The 22,488-nt window shown below is 43.7% G+C and overlaps 1 protein-coding gene across 1 annotated transcript in view; it reads left to right on the top strand.

The window, feature by feature from the left end:
* Nucleotides 1–22,488, top strand: part of TM9SF3 (transmembrane 9 superfamily member 3) — a 104,969-nt gene that overhangs the window by 29,139 nt on the left and 53,342 nt on the right. Inside the window, exons 3-5 of the mRNA XM_090057064.1 lie at nt 8,015–8,137; nt 15,593–15,753; nt 21,602–21,679. Coding sequence (XP_089913190.1) covers nt 8,015–8,137; nt 15,593–15,753; nt 21,602–21,679 — 362 coding nt within the window. The remainder of the gene's footprint in view (nt 1–8,014; nt 8,138–15,592; nt 15,754–21,601; nt 21,680–22,488) is intronic.

The following is a 22,488-nucleotide window of genomic DNA, read 5'->3' as shown; positions in this document are numbered from 1 at the left end:
TAATTAATAAAACGTTTTAGTCTTTAGTTTTGGGGAGCAGGGTTGGTCCAAGCTTTTTAAGGGCTTGCCAAACTAAATTTGCTTGCTGTCTCAATGTACTGGAGTAAGATGAGAAAAATTGCATCCAACTTCACATGCTTATCAAAGGTACTCTATAGTCAGAAATTTAATGTAAAAATGGCAAGGTAAATACCAATATTAGTCACTGTTAAATGAAAATCACAGCCCCATTCACCTAGAATCTGCTCTGGGAACCATCAGAGACTGTCTTTCTACTTAAGAGTTTGGTTTAAATAGACCAGACGTACTTAGGGAAATAACATGTTGTGGCTGGGCAGCTGAGGCACACGGATGAGTGACCTCCCACAGGCACATCGGACATTTGTGGCAAATGTAGAAATTGGATTCAGATCTTCTTATCTTCCAGTCCAGTGTCTTAACCACAAGACTATCTTTCCTTCGTTATAATCTTCCTCAAATATAGCTAGTGAAGGCTGTGGTTAAGATAGTGGCTTAAGGTGCCCACTATTGCTAATGTTACAGGAGCTGACATGGCATTAGCAGTTTCTCCTTTATTTTAGTGCTACAGAAAGTAGCTGTCTTCTTTTTTGCCAAATATGAAGCCTTTTTTTTCCTGGATGATGAAATGTTGGGCAAGATTCCATATCAACTATTTTTTCTAGGCGTATTTAATTTTTTTTCTATCTGGCATCCAGTCAAAAAATGTTTAGATACACCTGGATATGGAATTTTGACCAACGTTTTATATAGTATATGACTGGTGTGTATGTGTAAATGTACATATGTACATTTATCATTGCTATGAATTTGGGCCTTTGGACAAAATTTTGGAATGGCTTCATCACCATGGCCCCAAATAATATACTTGTTTGAAGTTTGAAAGAATTACATTAATATCAAATTATCCCCATATAGTAATTTTTTAGAGAAATTAAATTAGCAATAGTGACAGTTGAAAAAAAAAATTGACATTGTTAAAATGACAAATGTTTGAATTGGCAGTCTCTATCTGCTGCATCTGCGTTCCTGTGAATTATTTAATATATGGAACATTAGCACCATAGCAACTTGTACTGGAAAACGAAGATTCTTTGGCATTACTGTCAGGGTAACATTAATTCGGAAAACTTAGATTTAAAAAGCGAAAGTGTGTGTGTGTGTGTGTGTGTGTGTGTGTGTGTGACGCACATGCTTTACTGGCCCATGGGCCAGATGAGCATCCCCGAGCTGGTCAACAGGCCAGACTGGGACAGAACCCCTGTGGAGTGGCTGTGGCACGAGGTCCAGCTGCACAATGTACGCAGCATAGCATGCACCAGCTCCTGGGGCTGACATGGGGCCAACACTACCTGCAGTATTCAGGTAGCACAGGAGGTCAGTCCAGGGTGCTGCATGCAGCTGTGCCCTGAGTGCTGGCTCTGGGTCAAGTGGGGCACTGCATGGAGTACATGCCCTATGCAAGTCCTGTGCAGCATGTGCTGATTCTGGGGCTTGCTGGGCATGTGGCCCCTGGAGACAGTAGGTGCTTGTAGTGCATGGGCTGAACCCACTGCTTCATGTGCCACAGGGTCAATGCATGGGCACATAACTCCCTTTGCTGCCTGCAGTTCATGTGGTGCTGGGTCTAGTTTGCATGCCACATGCAGTGCACAAGGCCAGGGCTGGCACAGGGAGCATATGGCTCTGTGGGCCATGTTTGACACCTCTGCTTTACTATATTTTAATATATCACTGATTTAGGAGAATTCTAGAATAAGTGATAAGTTTGTTCCCAGAAGCATGATGAAGACTGAAGAAATGTGACAACAGCTATGTAGTACACAAAATGTCATGGTGTAAGGTGCTCACAGTGATGATGTGGCATTGAGACCTGAATAAAATAAAATCTGATCTAAATATTTGGCAGAAATCTCAGAATTCGTTGCTGGATCAACCCTGCTTTTATTTTGATCTCTTGTATGCTGTTTCAGCACTTTCAGTTAGTTCTTAACATGGTGCTGACTGAAGAAATATTGGTGCCCTGTAACAGGTGCCTCCACATTGTTTTGCTCATGTACACATGCCTTTTCTTTTACACGTGTATCTTGAGACCTTAGATGCTTGTAGTCATTGTTACTGAGAAAAAACAAAATGCTGCTTACTCATTACAACATTTCTACAAGGACTGTATTCAACTTCCCCAAATATCAAATGATATTACAGGATACTTCATAGAAACAGCAAAGACTCTATACCATATATATAACATAGTTATTGCTTCAGTATGCCAAGGAGCTAGAAAGGCCCATTTCTAATTGTTCTGCAGGAACAGTGTTACTAGATGATTTTTTTCCATAGGGGAAAGTGGAGAAGGTACATGTAATGTGGATGTGAGTAAGCCAGATTGAAAGTGTGGTTATAGGTTCAAGATTGGGTGAGGACATGGGGATTTTTTGGCTTTTGAATGACTGGATTGGTGGTACATACAATTAAGTATAAGGAGTTCTGATGAAGGCCTTTGATTATTGTGTGGAATTGGTTAGTCTCTACTGAAACGATTGGCTGTGAAATATTTAACTTTGAGCCTTTATGATGATGCTTTAAATGTCAACAATAGAGGCCACATAAATGGATAAAGGCAACTTCATATTCTTGAGATCTGTCTTCCAGCTGAGCCAAATATCACAGCAGTGATGTTCTAAAGCATTGGCTCTCAAACTTTGTTAGACTCAAGATCCCCCTCCATAATGTTTCTGAATTTAGCAGGATCCTCTGTGATGTGTGGGGAAAAAAAGAAGGGCTCTTTCTATGCACATCCAACAGAAGCATGCCCTCCTGTCTTTGTTCTAGTGCCTAGAGAAGCCTTTCAGAAGCCTAGAGGGCACCCCTCACCTCCTAGGAAGTGTAGGGGAAGAGGCTGCACCTACTGTATCCTGCCTGTGGTGGTGACATTGATGGTCTGGACTCAAGTGGAACAGCAGCAGCAGTCCTTCTAGTCAGGCTGGCTGCAGTAGGCCACCCCCTTCTGCTGCAGCTGCTTCTTGGTCCAGCCCTGACCATGGCTTCTAGAAAGAAAGAGGAGAGTCAGCGCACTTCCACCTGGCAGCAGTGGTGGAGTGGTAGAGTAGAGGTAAACTGTCTCCAGGCTGCTGCCCCACTGCTTTGCCAGGTGGAACTGTCCCAGGTGCCTTTGTTTCTAGAAGGCCTCTGTAGGGCCAAAAAAGGAAGCGGGACGTTTCTGTCTGCATTAGGCTTACCAAATGAACCAGCATGCCCTCCTGCAGGAGTATCCTTAATAGTGCAGTCATTTCATGGTCTGGCTTTACTTGTGCCTCCTGGAAAGAGAGGTTTGTGGGATGGTTTCATCTGAATGCAGCAACACCTTGAAGAGATCTTGCAGTGTCCCAGTTGAGAGCCAGTGTCCTAAAGGGTTTCTTTGGAATTCCAAGAGCTACCTAGCACCTTGATCCTAAAGCACAAGCACATGGCTTCATTAAGGACAATTATGCATCAGTTCACTTGGCTGTATGTTGGCAGTTTTAATTCAGCAGTGTCTGCTTTCAGTTATTTAGAATTGGATTTAAATCAATTAGTATCCTGGGAAGACTGGTCCACAGATGCATCCATGCTCTCCCAAGTCTTTGGAGCTTGTTCCTTTCCTCACATACCCAGGTTTGTTTTTAAATAAACAAAAGCTATGGTGGTCAGAATTAAATTTGAATTTGAAAAAGTCTCTGAGCAGTGGATATTAGCTGTATCCATTTTAGGCCCATACTAAGATTGATCCTTATAATCCTTGCTAGCAAAATGCCTGACATGAATGACAGATTTCAAAGAAGTGTTTATGTGGCCACCTCTGAAGGGTAGCCCTGCAACTGCCTATTCTGTTGTCCCTCATGCCAAGCCACAGCCCCCCCCAGCCCTGCCAGTGCCCCTCACTCTCACCAGACTGCAGTATCTTGCTCCCCTGGGCCCTGATGGTGCCCCTCACTCCCAAGTTGCAGCCCACCCCCACCCCCCCGGTATGCCCCTCACTCCTGATCCACAGCCCCCTGGCACTGTCAGTGTTCCCCACACCCCAAACTCACAATCCCCAGCCCCTCACGCCCCCCCCACCCCCCCGGTCCCTGTTGGTGCCCTTCACTCCTGACCCACAGCCCCCTGGCACTGCCAATGCCCCCCATACTCCCAACCCATAGTACCCAGCTTCCCCACCAGTGCTCCTCACTCCCTACCTGCAGCCTCTCAACCCCTGCTGGTGTCCCTGTTGGTGCCCCTCACTCCTGACACAGCCCCCTGTGGTGCCAACCCACAGTCCTCTGCCCCCACCCCAGTGCCCCTCAGTCCTGACCCACAGCCCCCTGTTTCACCCCTAGCCCTGCTGGAGGCCCCAACTGTCCCCATTGTGCCTGGGAAGAGCACTGTGGCTCTGACTCACGCAGGTGGCGGTGGAATGTGTCTGGGCCCATCGCAGGCTGAGGGAAGAGGAGGGGAAGGGAGGCTTGTGGCAGCCCTTTGCCCTGGAATGAAGCTGCCACTGCACCAGGTAGCCTGGCCATGGCCTCCTCCCTTTCCTTCCCCCCCTCCCCAGGCAGCCGCTCTTGGCTGCTCACCCCTTCTGAACATGGCCACTTGTGCTTCTGCCTGGCCACAGAGCTCCTGGCTGCCTTCAAAGCCTCCTTGCCCTTTTCCCCACTGGAGAACAGACAACCCTCCTGCCTTCTCCCTGCCCTGTCGCAGCTGAAGCCCCTGCTTGCTTTCCCCCTGCCCCAGCCCTGCCCAAATGTCCGGGACTTTGCTATGTTCTGGGAGTGGGAGAGGGGGAGGTGATTGGAGGCAGCAGGGAGCACCACATGGGTCTGCACCTCCACAGCTGCGGGTGGGTCCATGTGTGCTCCCGCTACCTGTGACCACTTTTCTCCTGCTCCCACCCCCAGAACAAAGAGAAATCCCTGACAGCCCACCTGGGCTGTGATCAGAGGCTTCAAAAGAGCAGGACATGTGTGTGGGAACCCTAGCTGGGCGCAAGCATACTTGAGCAAAAGCGTTATGGACAGACAGACACGCAAACAGAAGTGCTGTGGCTTTTATTATATTAAAATACTTCTGGGTCATATTCACATAGGTGGCTTGCAGATGTTAAAAAACAAACAACTCACCCCCCCAACCCCCCCCCCCCCAAACAAAACAAAACAAAAAACCCCAAACCCCATGCTTTACTGGAAGAAGCAGTGCAGCATCTGTATAGGTTAGGACACTTCAACAGGGCTTTTTGGTACTTTTAGCTAAAGCTGATTCAATCAGCTATTAGATAAAAGCATAAAAAAAGCCTCATAAAAGCGCTCAATCTATACAGATGCTGCAGAGCTGGGTCCAGCTGGGGTGCCGACTCTTGGGTATTCATGGAGCTCGGTGTGGGAACGCATCAAGTTTAAAGTAAAGCACCATTTTGGGGTGGGGGGGAGGGTTGTTTTCATTTTGTTTTTTAATGTCTGTAAGCAGTCGTGTGTCTGCTTGTCAGTGCTGTAACAGATTTTTAGAGTCATCTTAGTGTTGCTTAGAAAAGTAATCAAAGTCTCTAAGCTCTGGATTTTTGACTAAATGGAGGATTTACATTTTTCCCAAAATACTTGGTGCTTTATTGCCATTCTTTGTCAGTTTCATACTAAGCTCGAATTGTGATTCATGTTTTGCTTAATAGCAAGTCATCTTCTTGAGCAGTAGTTAATCTGTCAGGGTCAAATGTGGCTTAAAATAAACCTTTCTAAACTTGAGCTGCAAAATATTTAGTTACATTAAATAAGAACTGAATTGACCAATTAAAAAAAACAAAGAAAAAGAAAACAAAATAAACCGTGCCGGCTTCTGCAGCCCAGGCATAACATTTTGTTTGAGGCATCGAAACCTGATAGTGAAAGAGCCAGAAAGAGCAGCTCTCAAAGTGGGTTATATTCTAGAGGCAATGTAGCTATCCTTAGAGTGCTGACTTATATGTTCATGCTATTTTTTCTTTCCAACTACTAAATGACTTTAGAGCACTTAAAACGCACTCTTTTCCTAGTGATACATCTTGAAAGCAAGAATTTGGTTTAGCAAAGAAGTCTGAGTCTCTGACATTTCCATTTGTTCTGTTCATTCTGTTTGGAAATGTTTCACAATGGAGTGGGGAAAGAGATCCACTGATCCCCAGAATAGCCTGTAATCCAGTAGGTTTATGTTTAATTTCGACCAAAAATTGTATCCTGGACAGTTTGACTTCAGCCATGTTACAGACATTCAGTTTCTCCTGAGAGAGTTGCTTGTGTCCCAGGAGAAACCACTAGTGTACAGAGTAAAATAACCTGGAAACAACCAGGGTTAAAGTACTCCTGGGAGAGTGAATGTCTGTACATGTTTTCTTCTGAGAGAAGTTACAGTATAGTTCTTCAGCATCCCAGGATGCTTTGCTCCCACCTGTCTCTATCCCCTTCCTCCTCCCTCCCCCAGGAGACCATGTGTGTCTGTACTCTGTTTCTCCAACCAAGCATGGGATAGAATATGCCCCCTTCACAATCCCTACTTTGTGCTTCAGGGAGAGACAGACTGACACTGATCAGTCTGGATCTGCCACTTGGGGCTTCCCAGTGCACTCCTGCCATCTGTCTCCAGGCAGAATAGAGACCCTGAAGAGCATGCTGAGATGTGTGCTTAGGGGTGCCCTGTTAGTCCTGCAAGATCTCTGCTCTTCAAGAGCTTAGTATTCAAATTTCTGTGTATGAGTCTCTGGATAAGTTTTTCTACCAGGAAAACAAACCTGGGAGAATTATCCCATCATCTGAATGTGTGTACACGTTCTTTTGACAAATAGTTACTTTTCAAAGTAAAAATACCTTGATTTAAATTTCCGGACAGCTCAGCTCAGTTCCCTAATACCCTTTTTGTATCAACAGTCATCGTTTAGTACTTTTTATGACATCTTGAATTTTTATATAATACTTTATATAATATGGCACTAGCTTCCTGAAAGTGGCACGCGAGTTAGTTTGTATTGTTACCTAATATATTGTGTTGCAGTACTTGCAGCACTTACTAACTATATACAGTAATGTACCTTTAAAATGGTTTACAGGTTTGACACTTGGTTAGCAGGTGTTTCTAATAAAAAAAAAAAAAAAAAAAAAAGCCTTTGGGAGTGGTTATTAGTACAAGTTTGCTGCTGACTTTACTTGTCTTCACTTAACTTGTTCAAGTAAAATGCCTCTTAGAAAGGCATATCTTCATTTATTTATTTATCATAGGATGCTTTGAAATCCCACCTTTTTTTACTGTATTGGGAAATGTTTGTGTATTAGGGTATGCAGTAAAGTGGTGTATTTTCTCACATACAGCACACACCTTCCACCCCACACCTGTGCAGTCAGCCCCACAAAATTAGGTTGCATATATTTATCTGGGCAAGCTGACTTTTTTTGTTTAGAGTTGGAAGCACCCTAGTTTGATTCCTGCTTTACAGTGCAGCAACTGTAACATTACTGTTTAGTTAGCTGAGGGACTCCTTTGTCTTAATAGCTGATTGTTCTTCATTCTACAGATGTTAATGCTCGTCTCTCCTTTTGTAATGGCCTTGATGTTTCACTAATCAAGCTAAATTCCATTAAGGCAATTTTTCTGTGCTAGGTGCTTCTGGTTCTTTCACAGCTTCTTCAGCTCATACCCTTTAGCTATTTAGTGCAGACTCTTTTCAAAATCATAGCTTTACCTACCACCATGGAGACCCTGCTGGTCACCAGCAGCTAGGGGTTTGGCTTTGGTTATGTAGGAAAGGGAGGATGAGTCAGCTGAAGATTAAGCTCTGTCCCTTCTGTTTTCTTCTTTCTGACTTTCAAAAACCAGGTGCCTGTTCCATCTGGGGGCAGGTTGTATGCAAGAAAATAAGGAATTACAGGCTCTGGAAGTACACATTCTTCAGTTTATTTTGTGTTTAATTAGAGCCATCTCATTAATGCATCTGTTAACATTGTTTTAATTTTTACAGATGATGTAATGCAGACTACGTACTGTGAAATTGACTTGGATAAAGCAAAGAGAGATGCATTTGTGTATGCTATCAAGAATCACTATTGGTACCAGATGTATATTGATGACTTGCCAATATGGGGTAAGTGATAAGTCCTAATAACTGATTGAAACCAAAGCAGTTGGGCTTTGTGTGCTGGTAAGATTTATGGAATTGTTGTATCTAATGACTAAGATTTCTTCGGGGAAACCATTGATCAGAATGTAGTTTATGAATACATAAGAAGATATCTTGCTAGAATACCTTTTGGTGACTTGCATTGTTTCAGTTACAGTTTACATAGAAAGAGTAAAAAAGTTGCTTTGACAATTCTTTCCTTAAATTGATGTTCTGCTAATTCTCAGTTCTGTCGTGGGATATGCCAAGTCATGTCATTAGCTGTATGTGTAACAGAGGCCACAATTTGCCTTTTGGCATAGTACAACTGGGATTTTGTCTCTCAGATTCAGTAAGCTTCTTAGTTTTCTCATCACTTTGCATTATTAAGGTAGGAGCTAAATAGTAATTAAAAAGCCACTTAACGATATTAGAAGTAAATTGAACTTTTTGAATGGACTGTGTGAAGTACTATGCCTATGTGAAGTGTATTTACTTGCTCTCTCATCATTTTTCAAATAATTTTGCTTAACTTCCTCAGCAAGCAGCAAGGTGTTGAGAATTGGGACAAATAAAGGAGATAGATTCATTGTCACAAAGTTTTACATGCTTTTGTCCCAAAGTCCAAGTGCAAAATGAACATTTTTGTTCCTTAGCTTCAAAGCTGAAAGCATTGTATAACTCATCCATTGATATTAACTACCGTCTGTTTCAGGACAATTACCTGAATGATGTGACTTGTCTTGTTAATGACATTAAATAAGGAATAAATTTAACTTATTTCCTCTTTTTCCCTTGACTCTCTGGAAGACTGGTTTATACAGAGCAATTTGTTGATATTCTTAAGTAGATTTAAAACAGGGGTGGGCAAAATATGGCCCATGGGCTGGGTCTGGCCCGCTTAGGAATTTTGTATGGCTCATAGCAGGTCCCTTGGTCCCACCCAGCTTAGGCAAAGGGAACAGCCTGGGCCATGGCACATGCGGCCAGTCTTGCCACCCCTGGGCGCGCAGCAGGGCTGGGGTGGCACAACAGCTGGACTCCATTTCCTGGCAGCCCCAGCAGTGACTTCCTATGGCTGCAGCCACCAAACACAGCCCCACTGAGTTGGCATCCCAACCTGTCTGCCCTGTACCCACTGCGCAGGCAGGGTGCTGAGCTGGGCAGCTGGGATGGAACCACAGGCCTGGGGAAAGAGGTATTCAGGAATGAGACAGACGGGTGGGGTCAGAAAAACCCCAGGATCTTGGGGCAATGATAATGCGGAGCCTGAGTCAGATCCTCAATCCACTGCCTGCACAGCCCTGTAGCAGGCAGGGGTTTGCAGGGAGCGGATTGCAGCTCTGGCCCGTCCCAGCCCCATGCTGTCACCCAGGATCCCAGACCCAGCTCTGGACATAGCTTTCTGCCTGCCCACAGCCCCATCCCATCCACTCAGCTGAACAAGGCAGTGACATCATGGGGCTGTGGGCCAGGGCAGAGCTATGATCCGTTCCCCACACACCCCTGCCCTCAGAAATGGGGCTCTGCCCCAGCACCATTCTGTCATTGCCCCATGATCCCAGGTTCTCCATGGAGACCTGGCTGGGAGCTGTGTAGGCAGGTTGTGTGGCTGGGTGGGTGCAACAGGGCCACAGGTGGGCAGGGAGCTGCATCTGGGGCCAGGTTCAGGATCTTGGGGTGGTGGCAGTGTGGGGCCAAGGCCCAGGGCAGAGCCATAATCTGCTCCCTGCACTCCCTTCCCCGTGGAATCGGTGCCCATCACAGAGGCATACAAATAGCAGATAGTGGCTCTGCCCTGGGCCCAGGTCCCTTGCTGTCACTGCAGGCCCAAATAATTGCCCATCCCTAATCTAGAAGATGTACTTCAGTTCGGAATCCAAAACTTTTTTCTTTCCTTATCCTTGGGGTCTATGACTTCTCCTTTCCTCTTCATTCTCTCTGGTTTCCTAGGCCACTGTTTATCCTAATGGCGAAAGCTGTGCAGTTCTCACTTGCCTGCAGTGTGTCTTAGTGTCAGGTTTCATGGGCAAAGTTTTACATGTGTAAATATCCACCTTCTTATTCAGCCAGATTCTTCAAGCTTTAAAAATGAGGCTTAGCTCTACTAGTCTTGTAACTGCAGAGACAAAATAGAAGGTATTTTAATGAGGAAAACTTAGCAAAGATGTGGGTAAGAATGGGAGGAGCAGAGTGATTCTGGCATCTGTGGTGATAAACGGTACTATCTTGAGAGCACCATATGTTGTACTCTTGGCAAACCTTTAAAGGCAGTCAGGCATGGATGACTTATTTCTACAAAAGGTTTTTTTTTCAGCTGTTGATGTTAGCATCCCAGAACATGCTGTTGAGTAATGCTTCTGGACTTGGAGCACAGTAGTTGCTGTCCCTCTGGTGCACTCTTATTTGGCTTATCAGTTATCCAAATAAAGCTTGTTGTTGGGATTTTTTTCCTTTTTCACTTGAATACCTTTCAGAACAGAATTTCTACTCAGTGCTTGTTTATAAGGGCTGTGTTGTGAGCCTTACTTTGGAGCATTTTGTGACTGACATCAAATACTGAATTTATTGAAGGAAAATTGTTTAGCGCGAGTAGGTTTTTGTAGCAGAGCTCAATCCTTATTATGTAAACAACAAAACCAAGGGCTTCTGATGACTTAATTTTTAAAAATTAAAATTTAATTTAAAAAGGACAAACAAATTTTTCACAGCTAAATAATTTGAACAATTGCTGTGTGCGCCAACAAACTTTGGGCTGGGAGAAGTTTTTGAGTTGGAGATGGACCAACTAAGCAGAAGTTGAAAGTGGTTGACTGACTAGAGCAAGGGTGTCAAACTCATCTGGCTCTGTGGACCAGATGAACGGTGGGAGGCAGTCTGTGGGCTGGATCAGGCCCACAGACCCCTCCTCCGTCTTTCCTTACCCCCAGGATACCTGATTTGGCAACTGCTCCAGCTGGTCTTGGACCTGCAGTGCACGCAATACAGATCCCAGAGTAGCCAGAACAGGCACTGCATGTGGTGTGGTCCTGCCTGAGCAGCAGCTGTGCTACACATGGTGCCTGCTCCAGCCAGATTGCACTGCGCACAGTGCCTGCTCCAGAACTGCCTTGCATATGTCACCTGCTCCAGCCAGTCTAAAACCTGTGCTGCACACTACTGGAAGGGGCGCTAGATTGGGTATTTTGGGGGAAGCAGAGGGGCAGGAGTCCACAGTCCAGCGCCATGCTATAGGCATGCACCACTCTCTACATGGGTCTGATCAGACCCAGGAGCAGCACTAGAGGCTGAGTGTTTGATGCCTCTGAACTAGCCTTAGTGTTCCTACATTTACGCAGGATTTGTTAGACTCATGACCAGGGATCCAGGTTTTCTGGTACCCATGGAAAAAAGGATTTTCTCCTTTAAAAGAGAATAATTTGGGGAACCACAGGTTTCTCCTTGCAGGATGGCAGAGTTCCAGCCTTTGAGGATATGCTTGGGGTTGGGGGGAGCAGGAGAAGGACAGTTAGAAGCAGGGGGCACCACATGCATGTGTGTGCATATACATGCCCATGGCCAGCAATACAACCAGGAAACATTATGGAAAGCAGCTCTTGCAACTCCCTGCAGGTAAGTCTGTTGCAGTGGCAGGCCACAGGCAATTGGCCCTGAGGCCAGGACCTGGCGTAAGAGGGTGGAGTGGGGCGGGATCAGTTTTGCTGCTGCCACCACTGCTGGGAGTGCTGTGCTGCCATGGCCACCAAGGTGAGGCATCTCTGCCAATCCAGCAGCAGTAGGGGGGCACAGCTCTGTGCCACTGCTACTATGGCACCCCCTGCTGCTGTCGGGTAGGCAGGGGGTGACCTGAGCGCTCATGGCAGCATGCACTCCCTTCTGTGCTGGGACCTGCCTACTGGGTCATGGAGATGTCTCCTGCCAGGTGACAGTCCAGCCAGGCTACAGCCTCATGCCCTGCTGTGGGCACAGGGATCCTGCAATATATTTATTGCCTATGGCATTTCCTGTGCCTATGCACCCCTTGCCCCACACATATATATACCCCCGACTTCCCGACACACTGGGTGGCTGGGGACAGCGTGAAGCAGGTTGGGAGTGAGCGGCACCAGCAGGGCTGGGGACGGACAGACGGGGGCTGTGGGTTGGGAGTAGGGGGCAATGGTGAGGGCAGGGCACTGGCGTATCAAAGATGTTGAGCACTAAAAATCAGCAGGGTGGGGCCGTAGCCAGACTCCCATCTTGATGAGGGAAGGGGGCATGGGGAACTCTGAAAAGCACTCTGAAAATGGCTAAAAATGATATGCAGACTACTAGTAGAAAAATAGCATCACACTTGGAAGACAAAAGAACTGAAAATGTTGTGCATGTCTGCATGGCACCTTTGAATGCAGTACCGTGTAGAGCTGGGGTGTGTAATTATTTTTGCTGGCAGTCCACTTAATGCATTTTGGTGACCTGTCAAGAGCCTCTCCTGCAGCTGTGACCAGCTCAGAAACCTCAACCTGCCTGCAGTTTTAGCAAACCACCCCCCACCCCACTCCAAGTCTGGACTTGGCAGCTGCTGCCCATGTCCACAGCTGTCCACATGTGGCCGGCAGCTTCCCTTTTGGGGCTTCAGGAGGCGGGTTTTCGGGGGTGCTACCAGTGTGGAAGCCTGAACCAGTCCGTAGCTCTGGCATGCCTTCCATGTTTGGGTATCTGTGGACATGGCCAGCAGCTGCAGGGTCCAGACTTCGGGAGTGGTTGCAGGGTGCACTGCAGCAGTGGACAAGTTCATGCTTCTGCTTTTGTGCTGGTGGCCACCTCAGCCCAGAGAGAAAGAGATGGCACGCCCAGCACACTGGAAGCAGCCCTGGCTTTAGGTACCTACACTAGCTATACTATGCTTTAGGTACCTATACTGCTTTAGGTACCTACACTAGCTCTGTCTCTGTAAACTTTGTGGCTTGGATGAGCCTATTGGCAAGAATATAAACATATAGTTTATAAAAGTATATAAAATATAAAACATTTATGAAACATAAAAATGTAATTTGAGTTTAAACTACCATGAGGAGTATGGAAGTAGGAAAGCCTAGATAAGTGATTGATATACTAGGAATGCCCTGGATAGTGATAAATTTCTCGTGTAGTGCTAGGAATAACCAGATGGGTTTTCTGGTAACTATAACTAATAGGTTAAACTTTTAAAGCTTATCCTCAGGTTTCTTTGTGCTGAATCTGACTTCCTGCTGTGACACGCAGACCTTCATTTTGTTCAGTTCTGCCAGGATAAGCAACATTTGGAGGTCTGTTCCTGATTACTTGAGTCTTATGCACCATGCCATCTAACCCCTTGACCTTTTCACAGTGTAGACAGAGTCGTAGCATCTTTTGCCTTAGCTTGTCTTCCTGTTTTATCTCTGATGTGGAAATGAGTTGCAGTTCATAAGAATGTTCTAAGGAATTTAATGTAATAGGATCCAGTGGCATAGCTGCTGTCTGTGAACTCTAGGCAGTTTGTTTGATCTAACTGTGAAAGCAGACCACTTTTCTTGACAGGTAGTAATCCATCTGAGTTTCTGTCCAGATGGGCTTGTGTCTGAGGCTGCCTTCATTGTGTCTTTGAGCATGAGGTCTGTCTGCCAGTATGTTATGTTTTTCCAGGGTGTCCACCATAGTAGGACTGATTAAACCAATGTCAGACTCACTAGTGAAACACAAGTCCATTAATACTGCAGTTTCATTTAGGTGGAAGGGCTGAAATGTAGTAGTGCTTGCTGAATGTCTACATGTACAATAGGTTTTTCTGGCTATAGATAATGAAAAGGCACTGACCTCAACACTGGAAGGATGCACCTGGTTTAGTAACTTTAAGATGATCACCTAATCATTCTTTAACTCCATTAGGGTAAAATGAAGTTTTGGGGATATTTTTCTTTGACTTACTGCAAAGGCCAGGTAGGGAATTGCTAGGCTCCTCTACTGCATTGCAAGTAGTTGTCTTGTGTGGTAGGAGTGGTGTGTTTTAAATACAGTCCTTCACATAAGGGTTGGTCTTAGTGGTCTTGATTAGTTTAGAGGTCTGGGCTACCAACTCCTTGGATACTGCCCTGGGAACAGATGGCAGGCCAGGTGGCAGGCTGACTGGCATAGCTAAAAATTGGCAAATGTTTCTCTTGTGCTACACACAAAGGAACACTGACAGATGAGCTTGAGTGAAAAACAAAGAAAAATATCTCCTTGAAAACTACAGAATATAGATAATATACAAGTGCTGTTTCTTCATATGTCTGCTCCTTTGCGGTAATCCTTATCCTTGCTTTTCTTCTGGCTTTTGAGGCTTCCTTCCTATGTTCATACACTTTTGGTATTACTGTAGTAGTAATTTATAATTCAGATTGTTGCCCTCTTTACAGAGAACTTGAGAAAAGACCGGTTCATTTTATATATTTATGGATGATTCTTAGACATCCTATCTTCTGAGGTGTTAGGAAAAGTTGGGGACATATGACTTCAAGCTTTTCTTTTGAGGAGAAGTACGAGTGCCATGCCTGAGGTCCAGCTTCTCGATAGTGATAGGATCCAACTCTTTTATGGTGAATTCCTTGCATTCTGTAACTCTTGGTAAGGCAACTTCATGAAAGTCAGGATTTATAACTTTTATGAGAATCATTAGTCTTGTTCAGTCCAGTAGTCCTGATAACATCTGATCTGTTCTCCCTCTGGTGAGTCAAGATGTGATTAGTGTGTGAGCAAATTGAGAATTTCCTTCAAAATACCTTGTAATGAAAATTAAAAAGTTTTTATTTTAAATGCTCAGCTTAGATATGAATGGGGCAGCACCTGATGTAGTTCTTCTGCAAAAGTAGAGTAGTCTAAATCTATAATTTTTCAAGGAGCAGAAAACCTAACCAGGACAACAAATATGTGATTGGAGCAGATGTGTCAGTAAATAATATTAGGGTATAGAATGAATGTGGAGCAACGGCAATTGGAGAGGAAGGAAGACAATGAGCAATTAAAAGATGGTGGAACAAAGGAAAGAAGAAACAAAGTGAAGCAAATGATTGGGGTTTAGAGACAGCAAGCTCATAGGTTTGGAGCTTGAGTGGTCATTTGTCCTGGATTCAGATTTTAAAAAGAGAACAATGATACATCAGGTGTTTTTTAAATTCTAATATCAGGCTCTTGTGTCTTCAGCTGTTTGATGGCTATGATACCTTCACTAAATGCTTGTTGTGCTGAAAAAAAATAACCTGTGGTTTTAAGGTACAGCCTAATTAAACCTGCTAGTTGAAAAGTGGGTGATTAGATGCAATTTGTTGATTTTAGCTACCATGATTACTTATGTAATATGCTGTGGGACACTAAGCATTCATGAAAATTCTTCACAAAATACTTTTGAAACTTGTTTGTACTTGACTCTTATTTTTCACCCATGCTTTGTTTCTTTTGCAGGGATTGTCGGTGAAGCAGATGAAAATGGGGAAGACTACTATCTTTGGACCTATAAAAAACTTGAAATTGGTTACAATGGAAATAGAATTGTGGATGTGAATCTGACCAGTGAAGGAAAGGTCAAATTGGTACCAAATACAAAGATCCAAATGTCTTACTCAGTAAGTAATGGAGGAGTACACATAGGATGAGAGAATTTGCAGGGTGCAGTGTAACAAATCCATTCAGTTTGTTCACCAGAAATTCCAGGTGGCTGTCTGGGTTTAATATGGAAAGCAGTTTTAAGAAGTAAAGGCGTGCTTTATCCTTATATACAAAATGAAATTTAAACACTCATTTGCAGCATTTAAAATGAACTGAAGCCTTTAAGGTGTATAAGTTTTCTTTAGAGAATTTCTTTTCTGTGAAATCTAAGATGACTGACCAGATGAGGGCTTTGTAAGTAGTACCCACACCTATAGAGCAATGATCCTTGAAACCACAGAATGGACAACAGATAGCAATAACTTCTGTTGACCTAAACTGCATTCTCAGCTTGTAGCAAAACGCTGTTGAGTCCTTGAAATCCTTTGCTAAGATACTACTTTAGCATTAATGGCTTTTTCATGTTTTGCAAATCAGAGTTGAGAGGCACTGCTATTTAGAGGAGTGCCTGTAGAGCCTTCTGTTTTGTGTTTTGAATGTTGGTGAAGTATATTAGGCAGATACTTGTGTGTGATAGAATAAGTGTACCTTGGTCTATTTGATATAGAGTGGTGAGGTTCTCCCTTGTCTTCATTTAATGAAGTTTTTTCCATTGCTTTCAGAGACATCACATCTCACTGTCAGCCGTTCTTGGAGCAGCAGTTTCGAGTTCTTAATGTGTTGACTTTTTTTCAGAATGTGTTAGCATAAACAGTTCTAGCACAAAAACTGTTATCTTATTTTAGAAGGCAGATTATTTAACATAAAAGTCTTGCTAGGATTGTACACCTGTAGTTTGAAGTGTAGAGAATTGGTTTCACATATGTGTTCTGGATAAACTTCAGCTTCTTTTCTCTAACCTTTTCTTTTCAGCAGAAGTGTTACAGAGACTCGGAGTCTCTCTCTCTCTCTCTCTCGCTCTCAATAGTTTTCCCATTTCAGATCCCAGCATTATAGGGCCCATTCTTTCTCTAGACTCTTGATTTTACCAGTTTCCTGAGTGGCTCCTAGACTTATTAGAGAAAGATGTTCCCATCGGGCTCCTACTGGTTTGGAGACCTCAAGACCTTATCTTGATTCCTTCTTGGATCTAGTGGATGTGAGACACTGGATTTTTTTCTGGAGATCTTTTGTGAACATAGCCTTGTTTTGATAGTGCAGCAGTTCGTGCACGACAGCCTCTGCCACTGATTTGGCAGTATCCTTGTTGGAAATGTATCAATATGAAATGATGCTGAAAACTTTTTTGCGGATAAGTTGTTAACAATCCAGCTGCACTTGGTAATAGAGAAACACACAAGATGCTTCTGGTGAGTGTGGAGTTGAGTTTTTTTTGGCTTTAAGCCATGCTGCACCAGTCTGGTTGGAACTGGGCAATAGTTTCACAGCTGGAAGTAACTTTAATATCCAGCTCAGAGGTTTGTTCAGTCTTTCCCAGAACAGCAATGACTACCCAAGCGCGTAGATGTAAACTGTGAACTGAGACACTGCTAACCTATTTCACAATGTTAGTACAGGGCTAGGTTCCCTGTAATGCAATTTATTAAGCACTCTGCAGTAATCGGCTCCTAACTGTGTTGTGCTTTGGAGCTGCTTGGTCAAGAAGCATGCAGCTCCTGACTGGGAGGAGGCCATTCTGATTGTTGTCATTGCTGCCTGTGGCTTTGGGTTGAAGGCAGGAGAGTTGGAGTGCATCTCAGCAGGCATGCCATGACGGACTGAGGGGCATGGAAAGGGGAAGGTGAAATTCCTTACAGTTTTTATAGCACCAGACAGGGCCTCTTGGATATAGATTAGTAAGTCCCCACTTAAAGGTGGTGTTGGGAACAAAAGTAACTTCTTTGTGATTGGTCAGTGAGGATAAGAAAATGGAGTAGGAAACTGAGAAAAGCCTGCAGGAATGAGGGAGGGAATGAGAAGTCGAGGGTGCAAAAGAGTGGTGGGAGGATGGGAGAGAATGAAAGTAAATAAGAAAGTTAGGTGATACGAAGTACAGATTGTGGGGAGGGGTGCCATGATCTTAGAATCAATTTTAAGTTCAGTCAGTCTGTCATCTTATGTGAAGAATGTCAAAAAAGATCACAAGAAACAAAGTTACAAAGTCAAACACTTGTAAGTGAAATCTTTTAACTTATCCTTGCAACCTGAATATCACCTTCTCACTCATGCATATTTTTTAATGATATACCATGACCACCAAGGTGGTTTTTCTACTGACGGGAAAACCACGGAAGTGGCAAGGGGTAGTACAGTGACGGAGGTAATGCATAGTTAGCCCCCCACTTTCACTTCCAGTGGGAAGATCTTGGCTATATGTCAACTTAATGGAAGTGGGAGACTCCTCCCTAGCTTGTTTCTGCAGCCATATGGCTGGGGGGAAGTAAAGTTGGGGCGTATCTGAACCCCACGCCTTGGGCCTGCATGTAGGATGTCCACCAAAGGATTTGGAAATATCTGAACCCTCTGGTGGGAGTGGAGGATGCTTGCCGATAGCAGGGCCAGATATGGTTCTTGAATGACTCTCACAGATTTGGAACTAATTTGGCCAATTTGACTTGGGACACTAACAAATTTCCTTAAAAAAACAAGCAAACATATTTTAATTATATGTTCCACGTTATCCCTGCTGGATTCACATCACAAGATAAATCATTAAGGAAATAATCAGGGCTCTGTTGTACAGGAAAGGGTTGTCTATCTGTAAGACTCTTTGTGCCATTTGTTGTAGGAGTTGGAAAGCACATAGTGAATTAAGCAAGTGAATTACAGGAAGAGAAAGCATAGCCCTTTGCAATGGTAACAGAATTCAGACTGGGAACTTGACTTCTGTATCTGTCTCTGTCAGTCCTAATGTTGATACTTGGCTCATCACTTAAACCAGATTGTTCAGTTGTGGTTTCTGGCACACCAGTGTCTAATAATGATACACTTGGTCAGATGTGTGCAAGTGCTGAATGAGCATAATTGCATATGATGTCAGTTGTAATTAAATGCTCTGAAAAATCAGTTCCTACGGCTGTCAAGTTGGGCACCAAAATTAGTGGCCTTATCTCTGTCCCTTGTTTTCCCATCTATAGAATGGGAAAACCAGTTTAGCCCAGAAAGTGCTATAAGCATGAATTCAAGAATGTGCATAAATTGCACTGTAAAGCACACATGACAGTGATGAAAGCCTATGATGAGAAAAATGTGTGAAAAATTTAATAATTCATTATAGGGTTTAGATGGGAAGCAGTAAGGAAGGTATGGAGCTAATCACAAAATTTGGAGAAATTTGTTCTTTAGGTTAAATAATCTTTTGGTTAAGACAAGGCAGACCCAGTATGTATTTCTGGGCTTCTAGCTGCTAACACAACATAAATTCTTTGTTAATCGAGAGTTAAGGTAGCTCATGCATTTTTTTTTTCTTATTTTCATTTTTGTTTTTTGTGTTTTTTGTCCTTGCTGGCAATCGTGTATACCTCTGAGGGCCAGAAAACAGAGCAAGGATGCCCATGTGCAACCTAACTTCTCTTTTCTCAGCAATGCCCTGAGGCACCAAAAAAAGCAGGAACATCTGTGATGCCAGAGGGCCACCTGAATTCTTCATTTGTGATGTTTTGCCACTGATTTTTCTTAGTGTGGTAAACTCAGATATTTTTGTATACTAATGATTAGCTGTTGTCATACCAGCTGGCAGTTCAGTGGCTGCTGTGGTTCCAAAGTCATCCTTCTCGCTCCTGCCCACTGTCAGAGGAATGAGGATAATAATGGTCTTGGCTTGTAGGGCCTGTAGAGTATAGCTGCTAATGAAGGCTGTGAGAGAAATATAGTGTAGCCCAGTGGTTCTCAACAGGGTGCCATGGAACCCTACCGTGTCTTGAGATCCTTTCAAGGGTACTATGGAGTGCCCTACAATGTTAGCACTGTTAGGTGCATGAACACAATTCACAAAATAAGAAACTTCAAATAGAAATCTATAGTTGTGGTCTTGCCAAGTTCTTTGCAACAGAAAAACTCTGTAAGTAAGAAAAACTCTGTTTTTCTGTAGTCAAAAAAGAATGAAAACTAACCCGTCTGTTTCCTGGGGGGCGCCACAAGTCTATCCGAGGTTGCCTCGAATCAAAAAAGGTTGAGAACCACTGATCTATATTTAAGTTAAGAATTGTATCAGTTGTATCACTTGGTGGTTATGATAATTTTGAAGCATGAGAGAAGTCTTTTTTCTTTTTTTTTTTGCTAACTTTTTCAGCAAAACCACACCTTTGTAGCTGATTAATTTATTAATTGCTTACTGTCCTCTTCTGTCACATAGTCACCAGAGACAGCATTCCACTGGGAGGTTATCCAGATCTTTGCTTCTGTGATTGAGCCCCCACTTTGCTCTTCTTCCAGGCCTCCCCAGCTGTGGCCCTGGTCTGCTCATTGCAGTCATTTCCCCAAATCTAGGATTTTAAATTCGATCCATTTTTGAGGAGCTACCAAACCTGGCTTTTAAAGAGATACAGAGAGGGCTTCAGAATCATGTCCTGTCCCCCATTTATGCCCCCCCTCCCCACCCCAGGATTCCAGGCCATTAGCATACACAGAAGGGAAAATGACTGCACTTTATAAATATGTAGGGGTGGGGAAGTGCCAGAGGAAGAGAAGAGCTATTTAAACTGAAGGATGATGTTGGCAGAAAAGCAAATGGAAAGAATCTGGCCATGAATATGTTTGGGCTGGAAAACAGAAGTCAGTTTTAATAAACAGAGAAGCTGGAACATGCAGTGGTCTCCCAATAGGAGTAGTGAAGACAGGAAACCTCTAATTAGTTTTCAGGTGGAGTTTGATACATTTAGAAATGACATTGTATAGTGTGGGAATGTGAGATAGCAAGGCATTGGACTTGATGGCCCAGGAGAGCCTTTCCAATCCTAGACCCCTTTCCACCATCTCCCACATCTCTCTCCCTTCACCATAGTCCCAAACACATCACTCTCCTTTCTCCTCCTGACATGCCTTAGCACACACAACTTATTGAAAATAGTTGAGCACCTGCTATCTGCTGTCCTCCAGTTCAGCTTCCTGAAATAGTCCTCCCTTGGAAGATGCGGATCGTGACAGTAGGTTTATAGATCTTTCTCAGGATGTAATTTCCTACACTGTTATGAAAGCAAACTGGGACAGGGAGAGCTTTTCAGAATGGGGTCTGCTTTTGAATACCATGCAATTCATCTAGGTTGGGACTTCTGGATCCTCTTCTTTGCCTTGAGCAGGCAGCTAATATGTAACAGTAGCAGGGTGTTATCCTCTATGAACCAGCCACTTGAAAGGCAAAGAGAAATACACTTTGCAAGTGGGTTTCTACCTTTTTTCTGATAGTGAAAGAAATGAAGACTCTAGGCTTCGTGGTTCTCTTCTGGTATTTAGAAGGAAGTTTTTGTGGTTAGGACTCTGTTCCCACCCATGTGAACTGATTCCCTTTTTCTCTGTCCCTTCAGCCTTTTTGTGTCCCAGTCTAGGCCCTTTCGGCTTTCCTCACTCTCATCTTGCTCTGTCAGGCTGCTTTAAAGACTGAAGGAGACCTGACGTGTGTCCCTTTTCCCCCTGCCTTGTTCCTAGATCATCTGTCTCAGAGATGCACTGGAACAGTTTTGCAGGGCAGTGTGGAGAGGCAAGCATAGCTGATGCCCATGCTGTGGATTTCAGTATTTAGGGCTCTTAGTCCACTGTATTTTGCTGTCTCTGAAATTCATATTTTACATTTCAGAAAATGTCTGGAATGCATGATTTCTAAATCCTTTGTATTTGTGGGCGAAGCAAGTACTATGAGCTTTTCTAATGTCAACTTTTTTCTTTCCTCAGGTGAAATGGAAAAAGTCAGATGTCAAGTTTGAAGACAGATTTGATAAGTACCTTGATCCATCTTTCTTTCAGCACAGAGTATGTAATTCTAAAATATCCATACAAAGGTTCCTTTGAATGTACTCTGTTTTGGAAAGGTTAGTGGAACAGTTCTACAGGCTGTTCCAATTGCTACTGTTATAAGAGAAAATAGAAGTACTGTGAAGGAAGTCCTGTATCTTTTGAGGACAAAACAGATTCAAGATGTTTAAAATTGGCTTGTTCAAGTTGTTTTTATTTTTAATACAAGATTACTTTGTACAAGAAGTCTACAATACATGAAGATATTCTCTTTAGTACCTAATAGATGTGAAGGAAATTCATACAGATTAATGTGAACATTTACCCAGCTATAAACTATGCTACCAGGAGTCCCCCATTCTGAGAGAAGATACTTATATTGAGGTTTCCTGAGTGCTTTATCCTTTTTGGGACCTTCCTGGTATCCACCTTGGCATCCTGTACTTGTCTCCTTTCTCCCAGGAAATTACCAGCAAAGCAGTTGCTTCCAACTTTGTTGTTTTGTAATGAGCCTGCATGGTGTGCACACAATAGGTTTCATCAAGCGTGGGGTCATTTTATATGCAAGATCAATGTATAATTGAAATAATGTGGCATAGCCAAGGTGATTGTAGATAATGGCTGTCCAGTATGCTTTTCGGCTTTGAACATGTAATAGAGTGCCATCCTTAGTGACTTTTATGGGCACCTAGGGGCACTCCTGAGTCTCTTTATGCTTGCCTTTCCTGCTGGGAACAGACTCCCCTTCACTTGCATACCACGTCTTGATGTTTCTTTGGGTTCCAAACAGGAGGCTCCCTCAGGGTTTCCCAGAGTTGGATCTATGC

The sequence above is a fragment of the Crocodylus siamensis genome, chromosome 7 (genome assembly GCF_052110815.1).
Source record: "Crocodylus siamensis isolate JL-2025a chromosome 7, ASM5211081v1, whole genome shotgun sequence".
NCBI lineage: Eukaryota > Metazoa > Chordata > Crocodylia > Crocodylidae > Crocodylus > Crocodylus siamensis.
Note: the sequence above shows the minus strand (reverse complement) of the source record. Positions and strands in the feature narration are given on the sequence as shown.